General features: G+C 54.8%; 9 protein-coding genes across 9 annotated transcripts; 6 read left to right on the forward strand and 3 right to left on the reverse strand.

The window, feature by feature from the left end:
• Positions 1-3,595: 3,595 nt before the first annotated feature.
• Positions 3,596-8,649, forward strand: PG997_014906 (ABC transporter G family member 11; the record flags this gene model as incomplete). The annotated part of the gene is made up of 6 exons (XM_066819220.1): positions 3,596-4,622; positions 4,739-5,406; positions 5,486-5,787; positions 5,910-6,060; positions 6,310-8,556; positions 8,620-8,649. The coding sequence occupies 6 exons, from the start codon at positions 3,596-3,598 to the stop codon at positions 8,647-8,649; spliced, it is 4,425 nt and encodes a 1,474-aa protein (XP_066661408.1).
• Positions 8,650-9,071: 422 nt separating this feature from the next.
• Positions 9,072-9,803, reverse strand: PG997_014907 (DOPA 4 5-dioxygenase; the record flags this gene model as incomplete). The annotated part of the gene is made up of 3 exons (XM_066819221.1): positions 9,072-9,431; positions 9,492-9,574; positions 9,626-9,803. 3 exons carry the CDS (start codon positions 9,801-9,803, stop codon positions 9,072-9,074), a joined length of 621 nt encoding a protein of 206 aa, XP_066661409.1.
• Positions 9,804-10,291: 488 nt separating this feature from the next.
• PG997_014908 (uncharacterized protein) lies at positions 10,292-11,965 on the forward strand (the record flags this gene model as incomplete). Its single annotated transcript, XM_066819222.1, has 3 exons — positions 10,292-11,351; positions 11,395-11,719; positions 11,842-11,965. 3 exons carry the CDS (start codon positions 10,292-10,294, stop codon positions 11,963-11,965), a joined length of 1,509 nt encoding a protein of 502 aa, XP_066661410.1.
• Positions 11,966-12,788: 823 nt separating this feature from the next.
• Positions 12,789-13,301, forward strand: PG997_014909 (uncharacterized protein; the record flags this gene model as incomplete). Its single annotated transcript, XM_066819223.1, has 1 exon — positions 12,789-13,301. The coding sequence occupies one exon, from the start codon at positions 12,789-12,791 to the stop codon at positions 13,299-13,301; it is 513 nt and encodes a 170-aa protein (XP_066661411.1).
• A 2,695-nt stretch (positions 13,302-15,996) lies between these two features.
• On the forward strand, positions 15,997-16,684 carry PG997_014910 (uncharacterized protein; the record flags this gene model as incomplete). The annotated part of the gene is made up of 2 exons (XM_066819224.1): positions 15,997-16,180; positions 16,332-16,684. The coding sequence occupies 2 exons, from the start codon at positions 15,997-15,999 to the stop codon at positions 16,682-16,684; spliced, it is 537 nt and encodes a 178-aa protein (XP_066661412.1).
• Positions 16,685-16,928: 244 nt separating this feature from the next.
• Positions 16,929-17,771, forward strand: PG997_014911 (uncharacterized protein; the record flags this gene model as incomplete). The annotated part of the gene is made up of 1 exon (XM_066819225.1): positions 16,929-17,771. The coding sequence occupies one exon, from the start codon at positions 16,929-16,931 to the stop codon at positions 17,769-17,771; it is 843 nt and encodes a 280-aa protein (XP_066661413.1).
• Positions 17,772-18,106: 335 nt separating this feature from the next.
• PG997_014912 (uncharacterized protein) lies at positions 18,107-18,710 on the reverse strand (the record flags this gene model as incomplete). The annotated part of the gene is made up of 3 exons (XM_066819226.1): positions 18,107-18,295; positions 18,354-18,527; positions 18,621-18,710. 3 exons carry the CDS (start codon positions 18,708-18,710, stop codon positions 18,107-18,109), a joined length of 453 nt encoding a protein of 150 aa, XP_066661414.1.
• A 644-nt stretch (positions 18,711-19,354) lies between these two features.
• PG997_014913 (uncharacterized protein) lies at positions 19,355-20,209 on the forward strand (the record flags this gene model as incomplete). The annotated part of the gene is made up of 3 exons (XM_066819227.1): positions 19,355-19,654; positions 19,712-19,915; positions 19,982-20,209. The coding sequence occupies 3 exons, from the start codon at positions 19,355-19,357 to the stop codon at positions 20,207-20,209; spliced, it is 732 nt and encodes a 243-aa protein (XP_066661415.1).
• A 430-nt stretch (positions 20,210-20,639) lies between these two features.
• PG997_014914 (Exoglucanase 3) lies at positions 20,640-22,062 on the reverse strand (the record flags this gene model as incomplete). Its single annotated transcript, XM_066819228.1, has 5 exons — positions 20,640-20,919; positions 20,987-21,143; positions 21,230-21,513; positions 21,563-21,742; positions 21,815-22,062. 5 exons carry the CDS (start codon positions 22,060-22,062, stop codon positions 20,640-20,642), a joined length of 1,149 nt encoding a protein of 382 aa, XP_066661416.1.
• Between the last annotated feature and the right edge of the window lie 1,384 nt (positions 22,063-23,446).

A 23,446-nucleotide genomic window follows, 5' to 3' on the forward strand; every position in this document is an offset into this window, starting at 1 on the left:
ACAGCGCACCCTCTCCGCCATGCCAAGCAAGGCGACCTAGACTTCTCCCGCATCAGTGGTGTTATAAGGATTTGAGAAATGTCTTTTGGTGAGGTCGGCGTCTACCTCGAGTCTAGGTTAGAATTCTGATGATGGTGCCAGAACGGGGTCAAGGTGTAGAACACAGGCCCCTGTTGAATAACAAACGCAGTTGAGGACACGAGATGGCAGTTGCTTTCCGCAGACACCATCCGGCGGCAAACCGAAATCATAGATAGCGTTTGTTCACTATAATCTACCTACCTCTTATTTTTGCATCTGCATTCCGTGTTTTAGTTTTTGTAATCCTGCATCACCCCTGGTCATGTTAGAAGTTAAGGGGTTTGGGGACTCCTGCACGTAAGCCAGCAACGCTACGCGGTACCTCGCCTCTTCCTATACCGCACCCGTTTGAACCTACCTATATTTAGACTACTGGTATATATTATTTGTCTCCACGTCGTTGCATAGCAGGCTCTTCGAGTTTGCTACGAGAAGGTGCTGCACAGGATTCGCGATGTATGCGTGTACAAAGTGGCAAGTGACTTGTAGAATGCCTCATGGGTAGATTCCCCAGTTCCCGGTTGGCATGAGGAGGCAAACGCGTCCCATCGCCTTGCAAGACAAAAGTCCATAATGAAGAATATAATTTCCTACATACCCAGATAAGGCGCCCCTGACGGTGTTCATTGGGTAGATCAAGACCGCGAAGGAGAAAAACAAACAAAACAAGGGTCTGACCGGTGGGCAACGGTAATGCGGTAAATCAGCCTGGCTCCATGACACGGTTATCTTGCTTGGGCGGAGACAACATGACTCGGGTCATTCGAGGTGGAGCCTGTCGTCTTCAAGTACCGTCAGCTTCTGCTTCTGGTTGTCGTTATCGAATGGACGCGCACAGAGGACATAACAAGGCCCAAAATCTGTCCCGGTGCGGGTGTGCAAACAAACACCGGATATTGATCGATTATGTGTCAATGCCCAACCCTCTCATCGCGAATGTTCCCAGATACGCATGCATGTGTCACTGCGGCGGTAAATACGACCTCGGACAGGAAGTGCAATTGAATGGTCTACTGGAAGGACTAAAATGCCTAGTTCAGTTTAATATGCCGGTTCTTTTTGAGTCACCCGGTGTGGGTTGGAGCTATGCATCCTGGTAATACCCCAAGCCGTTTGCCATCGACTTGATACCATATCCATCTCTTGGACGTTCTGATCGATTGAAGACGTTGCCAGCACGTAATAACCTACATACGCTGCACCCATCGCTAATGTTCGGTTGATCAACGGGTATACACCGGAAGCTAACAGTTGATCAGCGTTCCAGAATCGGCTGCTCGGGGATCGGGGCGTTGAAACTATCCGCGACACCGCCAAAGCTGAATAATCCCAACGTACATATCTGGACCCGGTTGCTTTCCCCGGGGCCTTCAATGCTCCACCATTTCTTGCGCATTCAGCAGTGGTCACTGGATAATCTGTCTTCCACCCTCGACCACCCTTTTATTTTTGCCTTTCTCCCCCACCTAGGGAGGCAGGCACCAGTGTCAGGCACCTTAACGCTTATCTGATCGTCTAATCTGAGGAAGCGTCCATCTGAACCACATGCTAGATTGGTGTGGTGCAGGTGCCCGCGGCTCCGCGGCTCCGTCCGACGCGTACATGCGTGGATGTGTGTGAGGTATGCGTCTTGGCTTCTTGAAACGTATTACGTGCTTTTTCCTACCTTTCCTACCAGATTGGCCGCGCACTTTCCTTCCCACCGGGGGGTCATCATTGTGATTCATCGGCAGCAGAGCAGGTGACGAGATGAGAGCCCCGGAGATAAGCATCAAACCGTTACTGCCGTTTCTTTTCTACCTCTCCGTACATCGTGCGCGCGCATATCTGCGGTGTTGCAAACCTGACCAACAGGACCGTGTCACGACAGCCAAGTATATTAACGTTTCTTTTTCTTCACCGATTAATGGCTCTTCGGGCGGCTCGTCAATTTCTTGGCATCAGGTGTCAAGACGAAACATGCATGCGGAGGAGACAACGGTTGACGTTCGCAAGAATGTTGTACGAACTGCATGCAAGGTGATGTGCTTTTGAACGATAGGTACGTGATTTGATATGTGCATTGCAGCCACATACAGCCGGGTACATGCCTTGCCTTACAGATACATCATACGTATCATGTGACATTTGCTGGGGCAAAAGCCGAGGCCGGACCGGAACGTTGACCAGGTCGATGTGTCGCTCAATTCAGTCCATTATCCATTCTGTTGGAAATGGAGTGAATCATTCTCACTCATTCGCCCGGGCGGAGGGTCCAGGCACAGAGGCACCCGTCCAAAGTCCCCCTCCACCTAGTCCACCAACCGACGCACCCCTGCCAGGACCAAATTGTTCCGCAGGCTTCTGAGCTTCTGTGGGTGCCGATCCAGCGATACGATACTATGCCCCATCCGAAAGCAATACTGCATGCGACGACTCAATACCTGACCACCACCCCAAAAGTCGGTAAAAGGCAGTCATCAAGTCATGGACCTTCCGCATCTGGCGGCTCTGGTCGTCTCTTCATTGCTATTCACTTACATCAATACATGCCTGCCTAGGTGTGTTCGATACACGTAGCCTACCTGTCTTGCAAGCAAAACACAGCGCCGGTTTGCCGCGGGAACCGACTCCCAACGGGGACGGGAGGGAAGGGTTGCCACGCTGGGCAAACCGGGCCTAGTTACGGCCGGCAAGACTAGGTAGGTTGTCAGCAACAGGATGCCATTCCCAGAGGAGGCAAAAGGGTGCAAAAGCGCATCTGCGCATTGCGGACGCATGGCAGACAAAGGAAGCCCTGGAATTCGTCCGGTGGGAGGAGACCAACTCCACCGAGATGCCTACGCTCACTCTCGCTAATGCCGGGTGGTCAGCGGTGTTAGGCTCTAAGCTCCGTATTTGGTGGGGTAGAGTGGCTACCGTTCCAGCAATTCCTCAGTCCCGTTTCGATGCAGGGCCAAAGGGAAACAAGAGGCAGTACAAGCGAGCAGGGATTATTTTTCTTCACTTCAGATTGCAGACAGGCTCCCCCAATAATTGCCTGCCGTCGCCGTTGACCATCCACTCCGCACCAGGGGCAAAGCAAGTGATTGGTAATCCCGCCTTCGGTATGCCAGTCCGACCAAAGGGATCATAACTCGGAAGCTCCTCCCACTTCACGGTGCAACCCAAGTCGTTACTTCCCTCAAGAACCTGGACCGTCCCGCACATTACTGTGTGAGTGAGTGAGTGAGGCCTTCGTCAGTTGGACTTCCATTTTCGCCCGTCATTCCTTCCGTAAATGCCCCATCCATTCTTCTCGCCATAGATTCAAACTCTACTCTCCTTTTTACCCCCAATTCCGAGCCCAGGACTACCTTGCCGTCGGTTGGTTCGAGAGAGCGTCGCAAGACCACCAGCGCCGCAGCTGTCGCATTCTACTCGTCATACAAGTGGTCCCCTCGCCAACCAGTCCTATATTTACATCTCGGGCACCACGACAAAGACTTCGACAACGCAGTAGGGCGCGCATCGCAAGCGCGACGACACTCCAGAGATGGAGGGGAACGCCACGGAGAAGGAACACCACGCCGGTGTCACTGGCGACACCAATGCCGCCGCCGCCCCGCAATCGCATGAGAAAGGCACGAGGCCATCGACTGGAGCAACCGCCACAGCAGATCTCGAGGAACAGCGCGAACGAGCCCGCCAGAACAACCCCCATGGAACGTCGGATACATACAATGGCGTCTCGGTCGAGCAGGCCCAGGCCGACTTCGCCGAGCTGCAGCGCTCAATGTCGGGTCTATCCCGGGCCAGTCGCACTCGCAGCCACCAGAGCCATGCCAGCCGCCGCGGAACAGTCACGGATGTCGAAAAGGGCGAACCCGAGACGGCTGTGGGCTCTCTGACTGACTCGCCGATTTCCAACTCCACGGACGACATGTTCGATCTGGAGACGGTTCTGCACGGAGGATTGGAGGCCGAGCGCGAGGCCGGCATCAAGCCCAAGCACATCGGCGTCTACTGGGACGGCCTGACGGTCAAGGGAATGGGCGGCGCCGAGAACTTTGTGCAGACCTTCCCGGACGCTTTTGTCAACTTCATCGACTACTGGACTCCCTTGAAGTCGCTTCTCGGCTTCGGCCCCAAGGGCAAAGAGGTCACCATCCTCGACGACTTCCGCGGCCTCGTTAAGCCCGGCGAGATGGTCCTCGTACTCGGTAAGCCCGGTTCCGGCTGTACCACCTTCCTCAAGTCCATCACGAACCAGCGCTACGGCTACACGGCTGTCAACGGCGACGTTCTCTATGGCCCCTTCACCGCCGAGGAGTTCGACAAGTACCGTGGCGAGTCCGTATACTGCCAGGAAGACGAGGTTCACCACGCGACCCTGACCGTGGAGCAGACCCTGGGCTTCGCTATTGACGTCAAGACCCCAAAGAAGCTGCCGGCTGGTGTGAACAAGACCAAATTCAAGGAGGATGTCATCACTATGTTGCTGAAGATGTTCAACATTGAGCACACCCGAAACACCGTCGTGGGCAATGCGCTCATCCGCGGTGTTTCTGGTGGTGAACGCAGTAAGTATCCTTCCTGACCCTAGGTTCTTCTTCAACTGTCAATTGCTCTTTGCGCCACCGACATCATTGGCGCGATCGCAAGACGATCATTGGTTAACCCCACTTTTCCCTTACAGAACGTGTTAGTATCGCGGAGATGATGATCACCAACGCCTGTGTCCTTTCATGGGACAACAGTACCCGAGGTCTTGATGCATCCACGGCTCTCGATTTCGCCAAGTCGCTGCGCATTCAGACCAACCTGTACAAGACTTCGACCTTCGTCTCGCTCTACCAAGCTTCGGAGAACATCTACCGGGAGTTCGATAAGGTCCTTGTCATCGACGAGGGCAAGCAGGTCTACTTCGGCCCTGCCAACGAGGCCCGCGCCTACTTCGAGAGCCTCGGCTTCGCGCCCAAGCCGCGACAGACGTCGCCCGATTATGTCACCGGCTGCACCGACGAATGGGAGCGGGACTACGCCGAGGGCTACCCCCCCGCCAACGCGCCCCACAATGCCGAGACCCTTCGCGAGGCCTTCAACAAGTCGGCCCACGCTGCCCGCCTCAGGGAGGAGATGGAGACCTACAAGGCCAGCCTGCACCAGGAGACGGAGAAGCACGACGACTTCAAGGTCGCCGTCCTCGAGAGCAAGCGCAGCGGCGCCAAGCACTCCGTCTACAGCGTCGGGTTCCACCTCCAGGTCTGGGCTTTGATGAAGCGCCAGTTTGCGCTCAAGCTGCAGGACAGGACTGCCCTGATTATCAGCTGGATTCGCACAATCATTATCTCCATCGTCTTGGGTGTAAGTTTATCTCATCTTGCCGGCTTTAAAAGTGGGACTAGGGGCTACTTGCTAACAAAACAACCCCTCCCCCTTTTAGACCCTCTACTATCAACTTGGACAAACCTCTGCCAGCGCCTTCTCGAAGGGAGGTCTACTGTTCGTCTCATTGTTATTTAATGCCTTCGAGGCATTCAGCGAGTTAGCGGGAGTGATGACGGGACGCGCGATTGTCAACAAGCACAAGGCTTACGCCTTTCATCGGCCAAGCTCCCTCTGGATCGCACAAATATTCGTCGATACTGCCTTCAGCGCTGTTCGCATTCTTGTGTTTTCAATCGTGGTGTACTTTATGTCCAACCTGACGAGAACAGCGGGGGCGTTCTTTACCTTCTACCTCATGTGAGTTTGACTCTTCCTGTCTAAGGGGGATGAAGGCTATGAGTGACCTGGACTCGGCTGTACTCCGTCCTGGAACAGATACCTTCTTCCGTGGAAAACGACTACTGACACAGAGTCGATAGGATCATGGTGGGAAACATCGCAATGACTTTGTTCTTCAGAATTGTCGGTTGCGTGAGTCCCGATTTTGATGTCGCGATCAAGGGAGCTGTAATTGTCATTACCCTATTCATACTCACCAGCGGCTACTTGATCCAATACCAGTCCCAGCCTGTCTGGATACGATGGATTTTCTATATCAATGCTCTAGGTAAGCGATTTCGGTGTTTGTTGCTTTTCATTTCAGGGGTTACTCTTCCTGGCCCCAGTGGTTATCCCACCCGGCCTTAGTGGTCGAGCCTTATTATTCCAGTGTCTCAGGGAATGTGAATGCGCTGGTTACTCAGGTGTTTTCCCAGAAGACTAAAACTAATGCCGTCGATAGGTCTCGCATTTAGCAGTATGATGGCGAACGAATTCAAGGACAACAAACTGACATGCAGTGGCACTCAATTGATTCCTTCCGGTCCCGGCTACGACAATATCGAGAACCAAGTGTGCACACTGGCAGGCTCCCAAGCTGGTACCGATCAGGTTAGCGGTGCTGCCTATATCACTCAAGGGTTCTCATATGCTCCATCCGACCTGTGGCGAAACTTTGGTATCATCATGGCGCTTATCATCTTTTTCCTGATCATGAACATCGTCCTCGGCGAGTTCGTCAAGTACGGGATGGGCGGCAACACTGCCAAGATTTTCCAGAAGCCCAACGCTGAGCGAAAACGGCTGAACGGATCGCTGGCCGAAAAGCGATCCGGACGCCAGAAGGGGAAAGCCGAAGAAGAGAACAACCTGAACATCGAGTCGAAGAGCGTGCTTACCTGGGAGGATCTGAACTATGACGTCCCCGTCCCCGGTGGCCAGCGCCGTCTTCTCAACAGCGTCTATGGATATTGCAAGCCTGGCCAACTCACAGCCTTGATGGGTGCGTCAGGTGCTGGCAAAACCACACTTCTCGACGTTCTGGCCGCTCGCAAGAACATTGGTGTCATCCACGGCGATATATTGGTCGACGGGGTTAAGCCCGGAAAGGAATTCCAGCGTTGCACTTCATATGCTGAGCAGCTCGATATGCACGATCCATCGCAAACTGTCAGAGAGGCCCTGCGATTCTCTGCTGATCTCCGTCAGCCGATTGAGACCCCCCAGGAAGAGAAGTACGCCTATGTCGAGGAAATCATTGCCTTGCTGGAGATGGAGCACATTGCCGATGCCATCATTGGAACCCCCGAATTCGGTCTCACTGTCGAGCAGGCGAAGCGTGTCACCATTGGTGTCGAGCTAGCTGCCAAGCCTCAACTCCTCCTGTTCTTGGATGAGCCTACCAGTGGTCTTGACAGTCAAAGTGCTTTCAATATTGTCCGGTTCTTGAAGAAACTCTCCAGAGCTGGCCAGGCTATCCTCTGCACCATCCATCAGCCGAATGCTGCGTTATTCGAGAACTTTGACAGACTTCTTCTGCTGCAGAGAGGTGGCCAAACTGTGTACTTTGGAGACATTGGCAAGGATGCTGTTGTTCTACGAGACTACTTGAAACGCCACGGAGCCATTGCCAAGGACACTGACAACGTAGCCGAGTTCATGCTCGAAGCCGTTGGTGCTGGAAGTGCTCCTCGTATTGGCGACCGTGATTGGGCCGATATCTGGCGAGACAGCCCTGAACTTGCTAACGTCAAGGACACTATCTCGCAATTGAAGGAAGAGCGCAAGGGCCAGGAGATCGACCCTGCCATGCAGCGCGAATACGCCTCACCTCTGTGGCACCAGCTGAAGGTCGTCATCCGCCGCACCAATCTCTCTTTCTGGCGCTCTCCCAACTACCTGTTCACTCGTCTCTTCAACCATGTCGCTATTGCGGTCTTGACCGGTCTTGTCTTCTTGAACCTCGACGACTCTCGCTCTTCCCTGCAGTACAAGGTGTTCGTCATCTTCCAAGTCACCGTCCTGCCCGCGTTGGTCATGTCGCAAGTTGAGGTCATGTACCACATCAAACGTGCCATCTTCTTCCGCGAGCAGTCGTCCAAGATGTACAGCGCCTTCACCTTCACTGTGGCCATGATCCAAGCCGAGGCGCCTTACTCGGTTCTCTGTGCCGTCTGCTTCTTCCTGCCCATTTACTACATGCCCGGCTTCCCGACCGAGTCAAGCCGCGCCGGCTACCAGTTCTTCATGGTTCTGATCACTGAGTTCTTTGCCGTGACCTTGGGTCAGCTGCTTGCCGCGCTCACGCCGTCGGCCTTCATCTCCAGCCAGTTCGATCCCTTTGTCATTATCACGTTCGCACTCTTCTGCGGTGTCACCATCCCCGCGCCGCAGATGCCCTACGGCTGGCGCGTCTGGCTGTACCAACTGGACCCCTTCACCCGCCTCATCGGTGGTATGGCCACAACTGCGCTTGAAGGTCTCTCGGTCAAGTGCGCCCCCTCCGAGCTGAACACGTTCAACGCTCCCGACGGAATGAGCTGCGGCGACTACATGAAGAACTACTTCGACAGCCCGACAGGTGTCGGATACATTGTCGACAACGCCACCAGCGCCTGCGAGTACTGCGCCTACAAGGTCGGCAACGAGTTCTACGAGCCGCTCGGCTTCAACTTCTCCAACCACTGGAGAGACCTGGGCATCTTCATCGCTTTCGTGGCCTCCAACATCATCATCATTCTCCTCGGAGTAAGTATACCCTTTCATGCCAAGATCAGACGAACTGTTTACTAACAATGGCTACTTTTACAGACTCGATTCCTCAACTACAACCGCCGATAAGCGATAACCCACCATTTCATTTCGCCATCTGGACGCTGTTGTATACCCGGGCTCCATTCCGGACGGCGCAGACTTCGGTAGTTTCGTTCTACCCTCTTTTCTGTTCGAAAAGTCCCCTTTTGTTTTCCAAACTAAGCATTTTATTACACGTGGTAACGCTTGCACGCATCTCTGCCTGCTGGGCTGGCTACACGCGACATTGAATTTAGACATAGACTGGATGAGTACAGCACAGTACACCTTGGAGGGTAAGCCCGCCTCTCATGAGACTCCGACCGGATTGGCAGGCATCATATCATACATACATACGACCATACGCAATAAAGTAAAACTAATGACGATTCAAACCATACTTGTGTTCCAAATGCCCAGATGACTTCATTCGTGACGCGACAAGAGATGAATCAACCTAGACAGGTGTCTCAAGCAACCCCACCTGCCTGCTGCTGTTGCTGGCTCCTTCTCCGCTTCAAGATGGCGTCGTTAAACAGAGCAAAGTCGAGCGGGATGCGCTCGCCCATCCAGATGGCCCGTTCCGAGTGGTCGCGCTTCTCGACCTCCATCGCGTCGACGCCGGCGGCGCGCTCGTCGGCAGTGAGGACCGTGTTGGGGTGGACCAGGGCCGAGAGGGGCCCGCGCCAGACGGCGAGCCAGGCGATGAAGGCGCCGAACTGGGCCGGGGTGAAGAGGTTCACCTCGAACATGGCGACGGGGTGGGGGCCGAGGGGGCGGTCCCAGAGGGTGTAGATGCGGAGTTCGGGGACTGGACTGCTGGTCAGGGACTGTGGACTCGGTGTCACGAGCAATAAGAGGGGACAGGGAAAGAAGGTGCAAAGACGTACATTCCCGACGGATGCGCTCCCAGAGCTGGTGTGCGTATTCGGTTTGCTCTTTGTTGTTTTGGTAGTAGTAGATGTGTACGTCGCTAATACCGTGTTGGTCAGATGAAATCATTGGTAAAAGAAGTAGGACCAACTTACAAGCCGCCCCGTCGCCCGTTGTCGAGCGGCTCGACGAAGAGATCGTAGGCTTCGCTGCGGCCCTCGCGCGGCGGGTTCTTGTAGCTCTTGCCGTCTTCGTTCCGTTCGTCGGGGAGGGGCGGGGCGTTGGTGTAGACCGGCCAGGGGGCTGGGGTAGGTGGGGATGTAGGACATATTGTGAGGTATCCGCGGCAGGGTCGAGAGATTTATCAGGGACAGCAGGAACAGGATTTGATCTTTAATAAGAATCGGGTATAGATATGATCATTTACAGTACTGCCTGTAGCATGCTGAAGATGCGCTACTGGTGATCTGGGTGTTTGTAGCTTGGCGACCTAAATCACAGGCGAGAGTCGCTAAATGGTGGGGTAACCAGGACCGGAATGATGTGATGGCGCAAGAGCTCGGTTTGTCAGGCTCGGGCTCCGATTTGTCATCTGCCTATTGCCAATATGCAATTGGTATCTGACGTCGTGTTACCAATACTACCTTACGAAATCCACGTGGTATATTGGATAAGCATTCTTGTTCACTTGCAACGCGTGGCATACGGGAGAAAGCTATTTCTGAAGGCACTGAACCCGCCTTTGGGGGTGCAGGGTGCCACCCAAGAGCACCTGCAGTACCCCAACCAGTACTGCCATAGGTGAACTGAGCCAGCCATGGACCTCCCAAATGTGGACGCGCTGCTCGTCACGGCGAACAATCCGGCGCGCACCGACTTGTCGGGCATGGATCATGCACGATGCGCAGCCCTTCACAATTACCTGCTGCACCACGCTTGGGTCGCGGAAGGACGCCCGCCCGCCCAATTGTACGAAAGCGGCAAGACCTTCTTCAATGACAACCACCCCGACGGATGGCGAGCCCAGGCTCTGCGCCCCCGGATCCACCCCTCCCTCGCCGCCTTCCTCGACACGGCGCTGCTCCGTCCCGTTAGGAAGGACTGGTCCCAGAACAACCACGAAGGCGTGGGGCCCGAGGGCCTCTTCTTCTGGGCATCGGGGATCAATGCGGAGGACCCGGAGGGCTTCTTCAATCAGGACGCCGCCGACCTGCACGACGAGGACCCCGACAGCCTGGTGTGTCTGTACGGGTGCAACGAGGGCGGCGAGTCCGGCGGCGGCGTGTATCACCACCAGCCGAGTCACCACGCTGCTGTGTTTCTGGACATGTGGGACCATGATTACGCGATGCCTGTCGCGGCCCACCCGGAGCTCTGGCACCCGCTCGAGACGATCCTCTCGAACTGGATCGAGCTTATCCGCGTCCGCAAGGTCGTGGCCGTGCCAAAACCCGAGTCGGAATTTCTGCACGACCCTCTACATGACCATCTGCCCATCGCGGGCGACGGCCTCTGGAAGTGGAGGCCCTACGGGGAAGGCCAGGTCGCGACCTGCGTCGGCGCGTGGGATCGGCTGTGCGACGCCATCCAGGCGCGCATCATCCCCGCACCAGGCGGCGGCAGTGACAGTGCAGGTATGGAGAGGAAGCCGCTACTCGCGCCCTCGGTCCTGGACGCGGCCGCGGTGCCGTCGCGCTGCTTTGCGCGCGACTTCCTGACTCGTGCCCGTCGGCCACGGTTCCAGTGCATTGCCCCGGGTCTGTTTCTGCCGCTCGAAAACGAGCGCGAGTTCGCGGCGTCGCAGCCCATCACTGTGCTTCCGCGCGTGTCCCCGCAGGCCGTTCCGCCCGTGTGCCTCTTCCCAGCCGCCCCGAGGGGTGAGGATGGAGGCGCCATCGATTGAAGTGACGATGGAAACAGCAAGCAGGTTCTATTACAGCTGCCGCGACGTCCTCGCCGAGGAATCGTCATCATCATCATCATCATCATCACCATCACCATCACTGGTTGTCCCTGCGGGCGTCTACAGCGAGTTTGTCGGGATGAACGGCCTCGATTGCGCCGCGGAAGGTTTTCGGCTGCTTCTGCCGTTTCCTTTGGAGGGTGGTGAAGGCTTGGTCCCGGGCGAGAGCGAAGACGAAGAAGACAGTGCCGCCACCGGCGCGCGCAAGAGCGACGGGTCGCCCGTCGGTAGGGGTATGATGGACGAGCTGTTTCAACACGGGTTCAAGCCTTTTGGCGGCAGGTACGGACGTCCACAGCGGCTGGAGAGGCTGTTTGAGCACTGGCGCATACTGGTTGAACGGAGCATTTGGTCCGTTGGGCCCCGAGGAGTCGAGGGGAGTATTGATACGTTCAGAGATGCAGAGATGGAAAGGTGGAGGGCCTATCAGATCCCGCCGACTTGGTGAACCCCGAGTTGAAAGCCCGTTACGCGTTCTCCAACTGGACTCAGCAGATGGCTCTGTGCTACGGCCGGGCCGAGGACTGACACAGCTTCACTCCAAACCGCGATTCAGGTTCCTACACTTAACCATTCAATTGAGACAATACTCTGCACTCGGAAAAGGCCAACGGAATGTCGGTCTGGCTTGGTATCGTCTTTCGTTCCTCAGTAAGGAGCGCAAAATACCTCACTATGATTGAAGTCAGTTACGATGGATCTGTTGGACCATAATCCAATAAACACCCAAACGTACAAGCCGGCATCAAGAGAATTATCATTACCCGACCGTGGCAACATCTCATTGGTCGCTATTTAGGAGCATAAAAAAAGACATAAAGCGCTTACGTGGGTTTCCTGATCGACTTGTCGGATTTTCACGTAACCGTCGCGTCCATTGTGTGCTGTCATCCAGTTTAGCAGTTCAGCTTTTGCTGCGCATTTCGTCTAGCTAGTGCAGCTGCGGCTGAGCAAGCAGTAAGCAATTGGCTGGGGGACGCTTATGCGCTATCCATCCATCCTAGTAAGCCAAGAGAAACGCCCGCCCTTTTTCGGCTATTTGGGACAACACCCTAACGGCCGACCGTCTCAAAATTGTATCCTTTCCCGCTCATCTTCGTGAGGAGTATTTCAATCCGCCCGTTCGCTTTCACTCTGTCCCACGACGATAATACCCGAGTTATCATCAATATTGGGAACCAGTCAACCAAATCAATCATTCCACCATGCTGTCCTTCATGCGGGGCAGCAACCCACCCCGCCGCAACACGGCATCACAGGCACGCATCTATTACGAGGACGACAAGTCCTGGCAGGAGTTCTCCCCGCCTGGATCAGAGTACTTCGTCCGGCACAGCATCCCCCGGGCTCCATGTTCAACCCGCCGCTACACCTGCACCTGTTCCAGACGGAGCGGTTCCGGTGCGTGTCCGGGACCGGGGTCTGGTACCAGCCGACGCACCCCGAGGAGTCGAAGCGCAGGGTCGTCATGCGCGGGGGCGACCCGCACATCACGCTCCAGGCCGGCCTGTTCCACCGCTTCGAGAACGCCAGCGCGGACGAGGATCTGGTCGTCGATATCGGGCTCGACCCGGAGTCGCAGGATGCCGAGATGGAGCACCGGTTCTTCCGCAACTTCTTCGGGTACCTCGAGGACTGCCGCGTCCAGAAGACGGAGCCTAGTCTCTTTCAGCTCGAGCTGTTCCTCTGGACTGTTGATGGACCGCTCGCTATCCCTGTGCCGGGGATTCCGAATTGTGTGAACTGGTGGATCAGTCGGGGCTTCATGGTCATTTTGGGCAAGTGGATTGGGGAGTCTCTGCTGGGGTACCGGGCGTCGTACCCGGAGTACTACTCGGGGCCAATGGGGAAGCAGGTTGGTTAATCCGACCCAAGTGTTATTCTTCGATTCCAGGGGAACAATCAGATGAATGGCTGTAACTAACGTATGATGATATCGGGATGGGCATTAAAAGGGGCTAGGTAAGGAGACTTACCGGGAAGTATGAGCAGGATCATGGGGATTGACCCAGGTTGATACTAGGGGTCGTTCAAACTTAGCTCAGTGTGTGAATACTTATACTAGGATGGTCTCAGCTCAACCATAGAGCAAATCGTCTTCGTCAACTAAAGCGTCCTTTGTTAGCTGGGGAGTTGGTGTATGGGCATCTGGACGATGGTCCAGTTGGGATGTGGCCGGCAATGTCATCAACGCATGACTGACAGTGGGATAATGGATTAGTCGGGGTGTGGCTGCCAATGGGGTAACCAGGTGGCGTGGAATAACTGTGGACGAAATGACAGGTACATATGTATCTTTCCAGGCATACTTCAAGCTTGCCATCTGGCTACCTCGATCTCACCACCACTCTCTTCTCCAGAAATTGCTCTCCAGTTGCACCATCTCCCCTCTACCCGACATGGCGCCGGAAAAAAAGGAAGCGAAAACATCAGAGGTCCGTATGTCCAAATTCTTGGTACTGGCTGTTACTAATTTGATAGCTCCCCATCATCTCCCAATCCCAGAAGTCGGCGGAGGAGCCGACTCAACCCCGCGACGCCCGCGACAGCATCGAACAGGAACCACACAATTGATTCCTTCTTCTCGCCCTTGCCCGGTCGGAACCCTCCCGGGAGCACACCCGTTGGCCAGTCTCTCGGTGCATCTTTCACTCCTCCATCGTCGGCTCAGCCTGCGTCACAGGCATCACAAGATCAGCGCACCCAGCCTGCCAAGGTCAACTGTCCCGCGATACCGCGTGGCTTCAAGGTATGAACACCCTTGTTTAAAATTAATATATATTCCAACTAACCAGAACCAGACGTTCTCTCAACAGCAGCTGTCCTCCCAGAAGAATCCATTCTCTCAGCAGCAGACATCTCCCACCAGCAGCCAGTCTCTAAAACCTCCCTCTCCAGCAGACCATGTCCAATCCACCCCTGAATTGACAATTGCAAACCTCGCTTTCCAGAACTCCACCTACAGTACTGACTCAGTTCCAGACTCGCAAGCGGAATCGGACGCTCTCTCCGACGTGGTTTCTGATGTCTTGTCCGACGACCGTTCGCAGGCCGAGTCGGACGCTCTCTCGGACGTCTCTAACTTGGACGATGCCATTGAAACATTGCCCCTTGATACTCTTCCCCCCTCTCCGGATCAAATGGCAATAATCCCCAATTCCCCCACAAGAACGCCAGTCATTTGCGGATTGCATGGCTCAAATCAACACCATCTATCCCGTGTCCCCCGACGACGAGGCCATGGCTCGCTGTCGTCGTCTGCTTGCACAACTTCTCTGGCGCATGGTTGCTTTCGTTCGCAACATGTCAGATGCCGAATTCATTTCTTATGCCAAACCCAACTCTGGTTGTTCTATCAGCTCTGCCCTGTTATGGTACTTCCGAAACAAGATTAATACCCCCATTCATCTCATTCAACGAGTGATCGACTCCATGCCTTACAAGACCCAGCATGTCCTTGGCAGGACGGGCCTTGAGAGGGGCAATCTTGCGGAGCTGCCTCACATTCCCATGCGCTCCCGTCTCTGGCTGAATTACTTGGATGTGGTCGCCACCTTACCCTCAGGCAAGACTCGTGTCCGCCTTCTGCATCACGGCCGGACCAGGACCGTGTACACAGATGGTTGTGTTATATCAGACGCCTCTGACGTTTCGGTATACGGAGGGTCCAGCACCAACAAGCTGGGCGGCCCCGCTCGAATTGGCGACCGCGTGGGGCAGATCGCTAAATCCGATCATGCAAAATACCCGTCAGCACACTACGACGCCGCACGTTCTGAGGGAGCTGTCTGCAATATCCGTCTCGTCAGACTCTGCCCCAATCTGGCCCAACCATCCTTGCCCGCTTCCCAAGGCGCCTCTCATGACTAGGAGCTATTTACGCTGATCGTTGAAGAACTTGTTATGTTATACCTTAATCTCTGTCAGACTGCTGGACCCCCATCGAGATATCTCCCCCCCTCAAGTGATCGTCTTCATGTCTGAAATGCGGGAAGGGTTGGATCTGCCCGACTTAAGCACCACGGGATTGAACAGAGCCTGGCCGATATATCAAGGCAAGGGGACAAGATATAAGGGTCAGTGTGACCATTGCGGTCGGAAGAGCAAAAGGATGTCACCTCATCCTGACCCGGACAAGACTGGTCGGATTCTTTGCGATAGCTGTCGTCGTTTCTACGTTAAACACGATCGACAACTCCCCCTCAGACACGTCCGGATCAGCTTGCCAAGGCACGAGCTGTTCGCGCGGACGGCAACAGAATCAAGGTTGACATGTCTCAGCGGACCTGTCTCCTTTGCTGCAGACGTGGCCACCACAAAATTTGGATTCATGTCAATCCCCAAAGGCATGAGGATCAAATGATATGTAAAAGCTGCATGGATTCTGCTTCCAATCCGGTTGAACCCCTTCGCTACATTCATTGGAGTTTTCTGGCCTCCATACACCACCATGCAGTCGATGCCACTGTACCGGATACCGCAACTGGCACCTGTCAGACGCGAATCAGCCTGGAGGTGATATTCTCTGTTGGGACTGCTATTTGATTGAGTAACCCGTCATGTTTCCAGCTACTTCCAAGGACGCCATTCCCAGTCCCCAAGAACCTCCAACGCCTCCAAATGAGGGGCAATGGAGCGAGTTTCTTGCTACGAAACAGAGCAAGGAAACGCCTGACGCCTACAAACTTTATTTCACGTCCTTAACCACCACAGAGAACCAGGTCTGTCGTGTCTATGAGATGCGTGGGCTTTGCTCCTGGCCCAAGGCTGAACAGGGAAAGCTATATTATCGCTGCTCTCGTGGTGACAAATGGAAAGACAAGGTCCCAACAAGAGATGAGCTTGACGGCTTTCTGCGGAATAAGTTTCGACTTATAACAAAATCACTCTTCAGATCACGGCTTTCATATCCACCAAGTTGACAGCCTCCCGGCGACAACGCACCCATGGACCCTGTCGCCCCGGCCCAGCCACCCAGTCTTGGCGTTGGAGATCACGACACCCCCTCGGCTCCTCTTGCCGTGCCCCCCGGAGTCCCAGTCCCAAACGACGCCTGGGTTGCTTGCTGGGTCATCTGGCGATCCAACGGTAGCGACGCCCGCCGCCAAAGCGTCCCGTGGTCGCGGCCGCCCTCCTGGCCGGATCGCCAAAGCCCGAAAAGGCAACCAGACCAGAACCGCCCAGGGAAGTATTGCTCACGCCTTTGAGCGCCTGGATCGTCACGACGATAAGGACGGCAAGGTCTAGGAGCCTCTGTCTCTTTTTTGGTACCAGCATTTCATGTTTACTTCTGATGATGGTTCGGGTATACCTACGGTAATAGGAAATATTTACCATGATCCACGATTTGAGATACTGCCTGGCGTTGGGAGTTATGAACTCTAACGTCGCCAATCGCCACGTCATCGACATTGCAAAACAAGACGAGCTGTACAGCCACGGCCTTGTGCCGTCACCGCCGATATAGTGGGTGATCGACTCTCTCCTAGAGATGGCAGAAAACCACGACAACGAGCTCCCTTTAACCTGCACCACCTGTCCGAACCCCATCGACTTTAGTTGTGAGCCCTTGAAAGATCAGGCAGAAGGAGACGTCGTCGCCTGGTGCGCCCCCTGCCAGCACTGCATCCTCTGTCCAACCTGTGCCGGCGACTACAACACATCTTACTTGAGCCGCGTCCTCTCCACCAAAGGCAAGCACCCCAAGGACCAGTGCTCCATGTGCCATGGGGAGCAAAAGGAAGTTGGCGGTGTCACTCTCGTCCAGGCCGTCGTCAAGCCCCTGCGGAGCAACCATCGCGTCGATGCGCTTGTTCATGAGCTGCAGCTGCGGGAGAAGCTCACGGAGGCCAATCCCCACGAGCGTCCCTACAAGTCGATTGTGTTTTCCCAGTGGAGCAAACCCCTCGTTCTGGTTACCCAGCAGCTCGAACTGCACGGCATCAAACATGTTCTCATGACTGGCGGCAGCTCCCACAAGAAGCGCAAGGCTATCCTTGACACATTCAACAATGATCCAAGCGTCCACGTTCTCGTCTATACCACCGGCGTTGCCGGCCATGGGTTAGACCTCCCCATCGCGGACACCATTTTCCTGATGGATCCCCTCTGTAACCCGGCCACCGAGCGACAGTGCGCCCAACGCATCAACCGAATCGGCCAGGACCGACCCATGCGCCTTGTTCGCTACATCATGGCCAACACCATCGAGGAGGATGTGCAAGAGGTCCAGCGTCGGAAGAAACGGGTGCAGGACTTCATCCAGAGCACCGGCGATGCCAGCGCCACTGGCATGACGCTCGCAGAGTTACAGGAGGTTTTTGGCAGAGATTAGTGGTTGGCAGGTCTATTATTTCAGGGATTTGCACGGTGGCTGGCCATCACACGCATGAGTGTTTACTTGGCCTAGGGTTTTGACACACGCCGAGCCGGGGATCAGGCCGACGCTGGAAAGGGATTAGGTAGCTTTTGCAGTTGCACGGTATTAGTTGGCCAGTTCAGTGTGCCAGAATGAATTTAATGACTTGCTGGGACCTAGCTACGGGCATCCGCCCTCTTTGTGATGCACCGCCCCCCCTGGTCCTTTTCTGCCGGCCTGTACAATGTGCCCCTGATATAACCCAGCCTGATTGCTTGTAAACCTCCCACATATCCAGGTTATCCCGGTGCTTAAACTCGGGATCGAACTCGGGGTGGAACTCTGGGGGAGCTGGCGCTGGGGTCGGGCTTGATCACGACGCGACGGCCTTCAGGACGGACAGGTGGCGACGGCTCCAGGCCAACCAAGACCGAGTACAGAGCCCGGGCGTCGTCGACACTGCCGCATCCCGAGTGCCTGGCCAGCGTCTCCCAGTTCACCTGGTAGCTCGAGCATTAGTAACAGACTTGAATAGGATAGCCAACTGTTGCCACGAACCTGGACGTCGTAAAGGTAGCCGCCAGTCTTTTGCAGAATCTTGCGGTCGTCGTTGGCGAGCTCCATCTTGGGATCGTACTGCTTGCCGAGGTTGGCGTAGAATTTCTTGGCAGCCTTCAGGTCCTTCAACGGAACGGAATCCAAAAGGGCATCCCACTTGAGCTGGAAACAAGACTGTGGCAGATTGTTAGCCACCGCAGGTCGCCATAGGCCTCGTCGAGCAGGGACGGTACCAACCTTCTAGCTAGGCAAGGTGCCCATTGCAACCAGCTTGTCCAACGTGTCCAGGAACTGGATCGCCTCCTCGCGATGGAGCTTGTAGGGCGTGGTCTCGTCGTCCGAGTCGGAGCCGGCCATCTCGACGGTTGACGGTTTCTTCAGGCGAATTTGAGGTTGCTGCTGCTGCAGAGGTGGCAGAATACGAGACCTCTGGCGAGAGCTTGCAAGGTGGGCTGTGTTGCTGCGCAGCACTATCAAATCTAAGGACGAGGTGTTGGGGGAGGTCTGCCGTAGTTAGCTGCCTTTGATTGCGAAAGGCCAGTCCCAGCGGCGTCCACTTGTTGGCAGGTCGTTTTTTCGCACCTTCCCTGTTGCCATGAAGCTCAATCAACCACTTCCCAGGCTGATTAATGGGAGCTCCCACCGCAACACGTCCACCTCCTTCCCTTCCTCCCTTTCACCACGTCATTCAAAAACTACCACAAGGCCACACAGCCAACCCTCTTCTCCTCTTCACGCAACTGGTCCATCTTATCAGCTTGGTCTACCTTGGCCTGCGTAGAACCAACATAACCGTCGTTCATCCCAAGCCAAAGAGTGCCAACTCGCTCGTCACGTCTTAATTGCGTTTCCTTCCTTCCACTTTTAACACACAGGCAAGCTCGACGAATACCGCTTTCCCCGTCCCGTTCTTTCACATATTCATTACCTACTCACCTCGCCACACAATTTACCAGTCTGTGAAGACGCCAACGCGAACAAACAAGTCGCCCTGTTTCATCATGGCGTCCACTCAGCAGCAATCGCTCAGCCGCCGGCGATTCTTCCTTGTTGCCCAGCTCCGTGGTTGCGCCAATTTCGAGGAAAAGATTGAAACACTCGCTCTCTCTATTTGCAGCATTAACTTTGTGTCACAACAGATTGACTGGGCCAAGGTCAAGAACTATTTCAAATTCAAGACTGTGGAGGAGGCCAAGCAGTTTTACCACAACCTTGGCGACCTGGAACCTACTGGCATGCCGCTTACAGACTTGGAGATGGGCGCCTTCACCCTCCCCTGTCCCCTCTTGCGCAACATTACGGTAAGCCATTTTATCTGCTCCTGTAGCCACTGAACACAATCTAACTTCCAGAACCAGATCGATTGGGTCATGCTGGCACAGCAATGTGGGATGAGAAGTGACGATGCTGCCGCGAGCCACTTCATTGAAATTACTTCCCACGTCGATGAAATGGATCTCGAAAACATTGATCTCGAATCGGACAGCGATGACGAGGTCGCCCTTACACAGGCCAGCATCAATAAGCTAATGAATATGCTTCCCCTCTTCAAGTCCTCCAAGGTATGTGCTCCATGTATCTGGGACGTTATTTGGCGACAGGATTTAACGAGGGCTTTTACTGCACAGATTCATTGGACCAGACTTGCCGATCACTGCGCATTCAGAGATGGCGAGGCAGCCAAGACGCACTTCACGCAGCTCGGTAACTCAGCAGCCGCTGACTATCCGCGACTTGATGGTGGCGAGAGCCTGCGAGTCAACCAAAGCGACTGCGAATTCATTATCAAGGTCATGCCTCTATTTGAGGCCTTGGAGGTACGTTGGTTTTATTTTATCAGAGGGATTTTAAACTAACCAATCGTTCTGGTATTAGGTCAACTGGGCTAGCATCGCTGCCCGCGCCGGGCTCTCCAGTTCACTGAATTCATTGACCTGCACACCGCCAACCAACAAGGCCTTGATAGAGGTACCGGCATCCATGATCAGAAGAGCATTGGATCTATGATTAAGGTCATGCCAATGTTCGAAAATCATGAGGCAAGTTAGGGTCACATCAATATTAGAGCTCTGGAGTGTATAATTGGATTTTTCGCAGAGCTCTGTGACAGCGTATAGACAGGCATATATACAACCCGAAACTGGGAAAGCGAGAGTCTTCCAACCAGCATCAAAAACACCATATACTAACGCGCACCCTCTTAAGCTTCCGCAATTTATACATGTCGAAGAGAAAGTGTACGGCGATGACCGCCGTAATTACCACCATTTTCCACCGTTGCTTTGATTAGAACTTCGGTTCGGCGTTCTTCAGGAGCATCTCGAAGTACTCCTGGTTCCACTGCCCGGCCTCAGGAGAAGGCTTGAAGGCATCGGGCTTGCCGCAGAAGGAGTCGTAGCGCGTAGCCGAGGTATCGCTGGTGCCGTCAGACTCGCCGCCGGGCTTGCCCCAGACGAAGGCATCGACGAGCTCGGATCCGGTATCGGCGGTAGGGCGGACGCCGAACCCGGCGCCGTTGACGTTGCACCAGTTGCCCCATTCCTCACGGAGGCCAGTGACGGCGTTGCTGTGGTAAAGTGAGATTAGCCCCGGTCTTCTTCGTTTGAAATCAACAAAAGGCAGCGGAAACTTACCGGCCAGTGTCGACAATGGCGTGGTTGGGCATGCCGGCGCTCTTGAGCTCGGCACCGAACATCTCGGTGTACAGCTTCTCGTTCTGGGCCTTGTTCCACTGGGCGTCGGAGGCATCAGAGAACTCGCCGGGGGTTTCGTCCCTGGTGCCTTGTTTAGCTATATTACCAGAGAGTATGGGGACGTATTTGGCAGTGAACTCACCAAGCATTCCATCCAGCGATGTTAGTCGAGATACCGCGGACCTGGCTCGGGGAGCCAGCGGCCTTGTAGACCTTTGGCCAGCCCCTCAGCGCCAGGCTTGAGGTTGTCGTTCCAGCCCAGCCAGCCTCCATGGCCGGCGTCGATGTACATGACGACGTTGTCCAAGTTGAGCTGCTTCAACGCGTACTCGACACCCTCTTCGTATCCGGCCTCGGAGTCCTGGCAGGCCTTCTCATCGATGTTGGTGACCAGGTTGGGCAGGAGTCGGGCTCGATGATGAGGGCAAAGGCTTGGTTGGGGTTCTCCTTGAGAATCCCAGCGATTACTGTTGTAATGTGTTAGCTAAGAAAGCCACAGATGGTCATGGTCAGTACCCACCATCGATGTACTCGGTCTTGTACCTGTCGATCTCGCCGACGGCCAGTTCGCCGTTGGAGGCCTTGGCAGCGCAGTCACGGCCAGGAAGATCGTAAATAACCAAACCGAAGATGTTCTCGCATGGAATACCGGCCGCGAGTTCCGTGTTCAGCTTCTCAATGTTGGCGATGGTATCGCTGTACCCCAAAAGTCAGTAGGTTGGAAGACTTTGGGAGTTTCCATGAGCCATGGGTCTTGAGGTGACTTACAGCCAGAGGAACGAGCCAACCTCGCCGACCTTCTTGGCTGCACCGGCCAAGCTGGTATCCTTGAGGTTCGCAATGGCGGCCTCGACCTCGCCTCGGTAGAAGGAGTTGGCGTGCAGTGTGTACTGCTCGAAGACATTGCTGCTTGCATCGAGCTTGACAGCGGAATCGCATGCGCGCTTGTGTACGGGCGATGGCAGAGCAGCGGCAGCTGTGGCCAGGGCCAAAAGCGAAGTCGTAGTCGTCTTCATGTTGAAAAGCGTGCGTAGTGACCCTATATGTGAACAGGCAGATTGCTATGGCGGTGATGTACTGCCAGGATAGTGAAACATGGGGATACTTGGCTGCCTTATATATCCAGTCCAGGTTGCCTGACAAGATACTCTTTCCGAACTCTGGACGAAAAGAACGGCTCCTACCTCATGTTGCCACACCATCACATCATCAGCGGCAAGGGGTATCTCCTTCCGTTCTTTTGGGTCTTGGACGACACCATGATCAGATCTTCCAACCCATTCGAACTGAATCCCGGCGAATATCTCTTGGAAGTATGGGGCAATCGAGGGTCCACGCCTCGCCTCTTGTTGGGTATTGTCCAGGAGCCCATGAAAATGGTGGGATGCTGCAAGTTCTGGGTCACATGTATATCACGGCTGGCGGGCCGTTTCTACGTCGTGGTTCGTTGCAGATCCCATCATTGGGGAGATGGAAGCATAGCAGGGCGGTGATAATAATATGACCTTCAATGCCTTGGAATGATGGACGGCTGGTGATTGCAATGTAACGGCCAAGCCCCAGACCGGAGGCCGGGGCCGGTGATGAACCAAAGTAGATGGTGGTTCATCGACCACGGGGTTGGTGATCGTTTCCACTGCGACTACGACGGGCGCCCTGATCGGTGAGCTTGGCGGCCGTTTCAGACAAAAGATGCGCCGATCTTTGGCCAGTTGACCACTTCCCCAGGCGAATCAAGCTTCCGCGTCCTGAACGGGTAATAACCTAGCGACGAAGATGCACATTTAACCGCATGGCGACGCGGGTCGCGGGTAAAGGCAGTCAATAAGCAATATCGGTAAAGTGGCCAAGCCGTCAATCAGGGCTCGGCGAGGTGACGAGTAGAGTCGAACACGTTCTGCGGCCTCCTCCAATTAATTCTCCGCCGATTCTGGGGTGGCCAAGCCGATCGAAAGTCGACTGAGGACCGGCAGCCGGCTGAGGGAAAAGGGCCCGGGGAATAATGACTCTGTCATGACGGAAGTTAGGCTGCTAAAGACCCAATGGCTCTGGAAGTAACGGTAGAGCTTCTACAACATATCGATCATGGCGGCTTCTTGCCTGACTCGAGCTATCGAAAGGGGCGTGCTAGATGTCTGAGTCTCACATAAATTAATGGTATTTCGTATTAAGAAGCTTCAATGTTCCAAAACCCAACAGAGCTAATGGAGGCTGTCAAAGGAAAGGTGACCTATTGCAACTGGACCGTTAAGGGACTGGCCTTCAGCACCACAAGTAGATGGAGCTTGGAAGAAATGCAGCCAGTTGGGGAGCCAGGAGTGTGGCTTGAGTACCCCGCACTAGCCGCCCCCTGAGAGGATACGTACCTCTACAGCCACAGTCACTGGCATCCATGGAAGG

Source organism: Apiospora hydei (assembly GCF_038363865.1).
Source record: "Apiospora hydei strain CBS 114990 chromosome Unknown utg000010l_segment0_segment0, whole genome shotgun sequence".
Taxonomy (NCBI): Eukaryota; Fungi; Ascomycota; class Sordariomycetes; order Amphisphaeriales; family Apiosporaceae; genus Apiospora; species Apiospora hydei.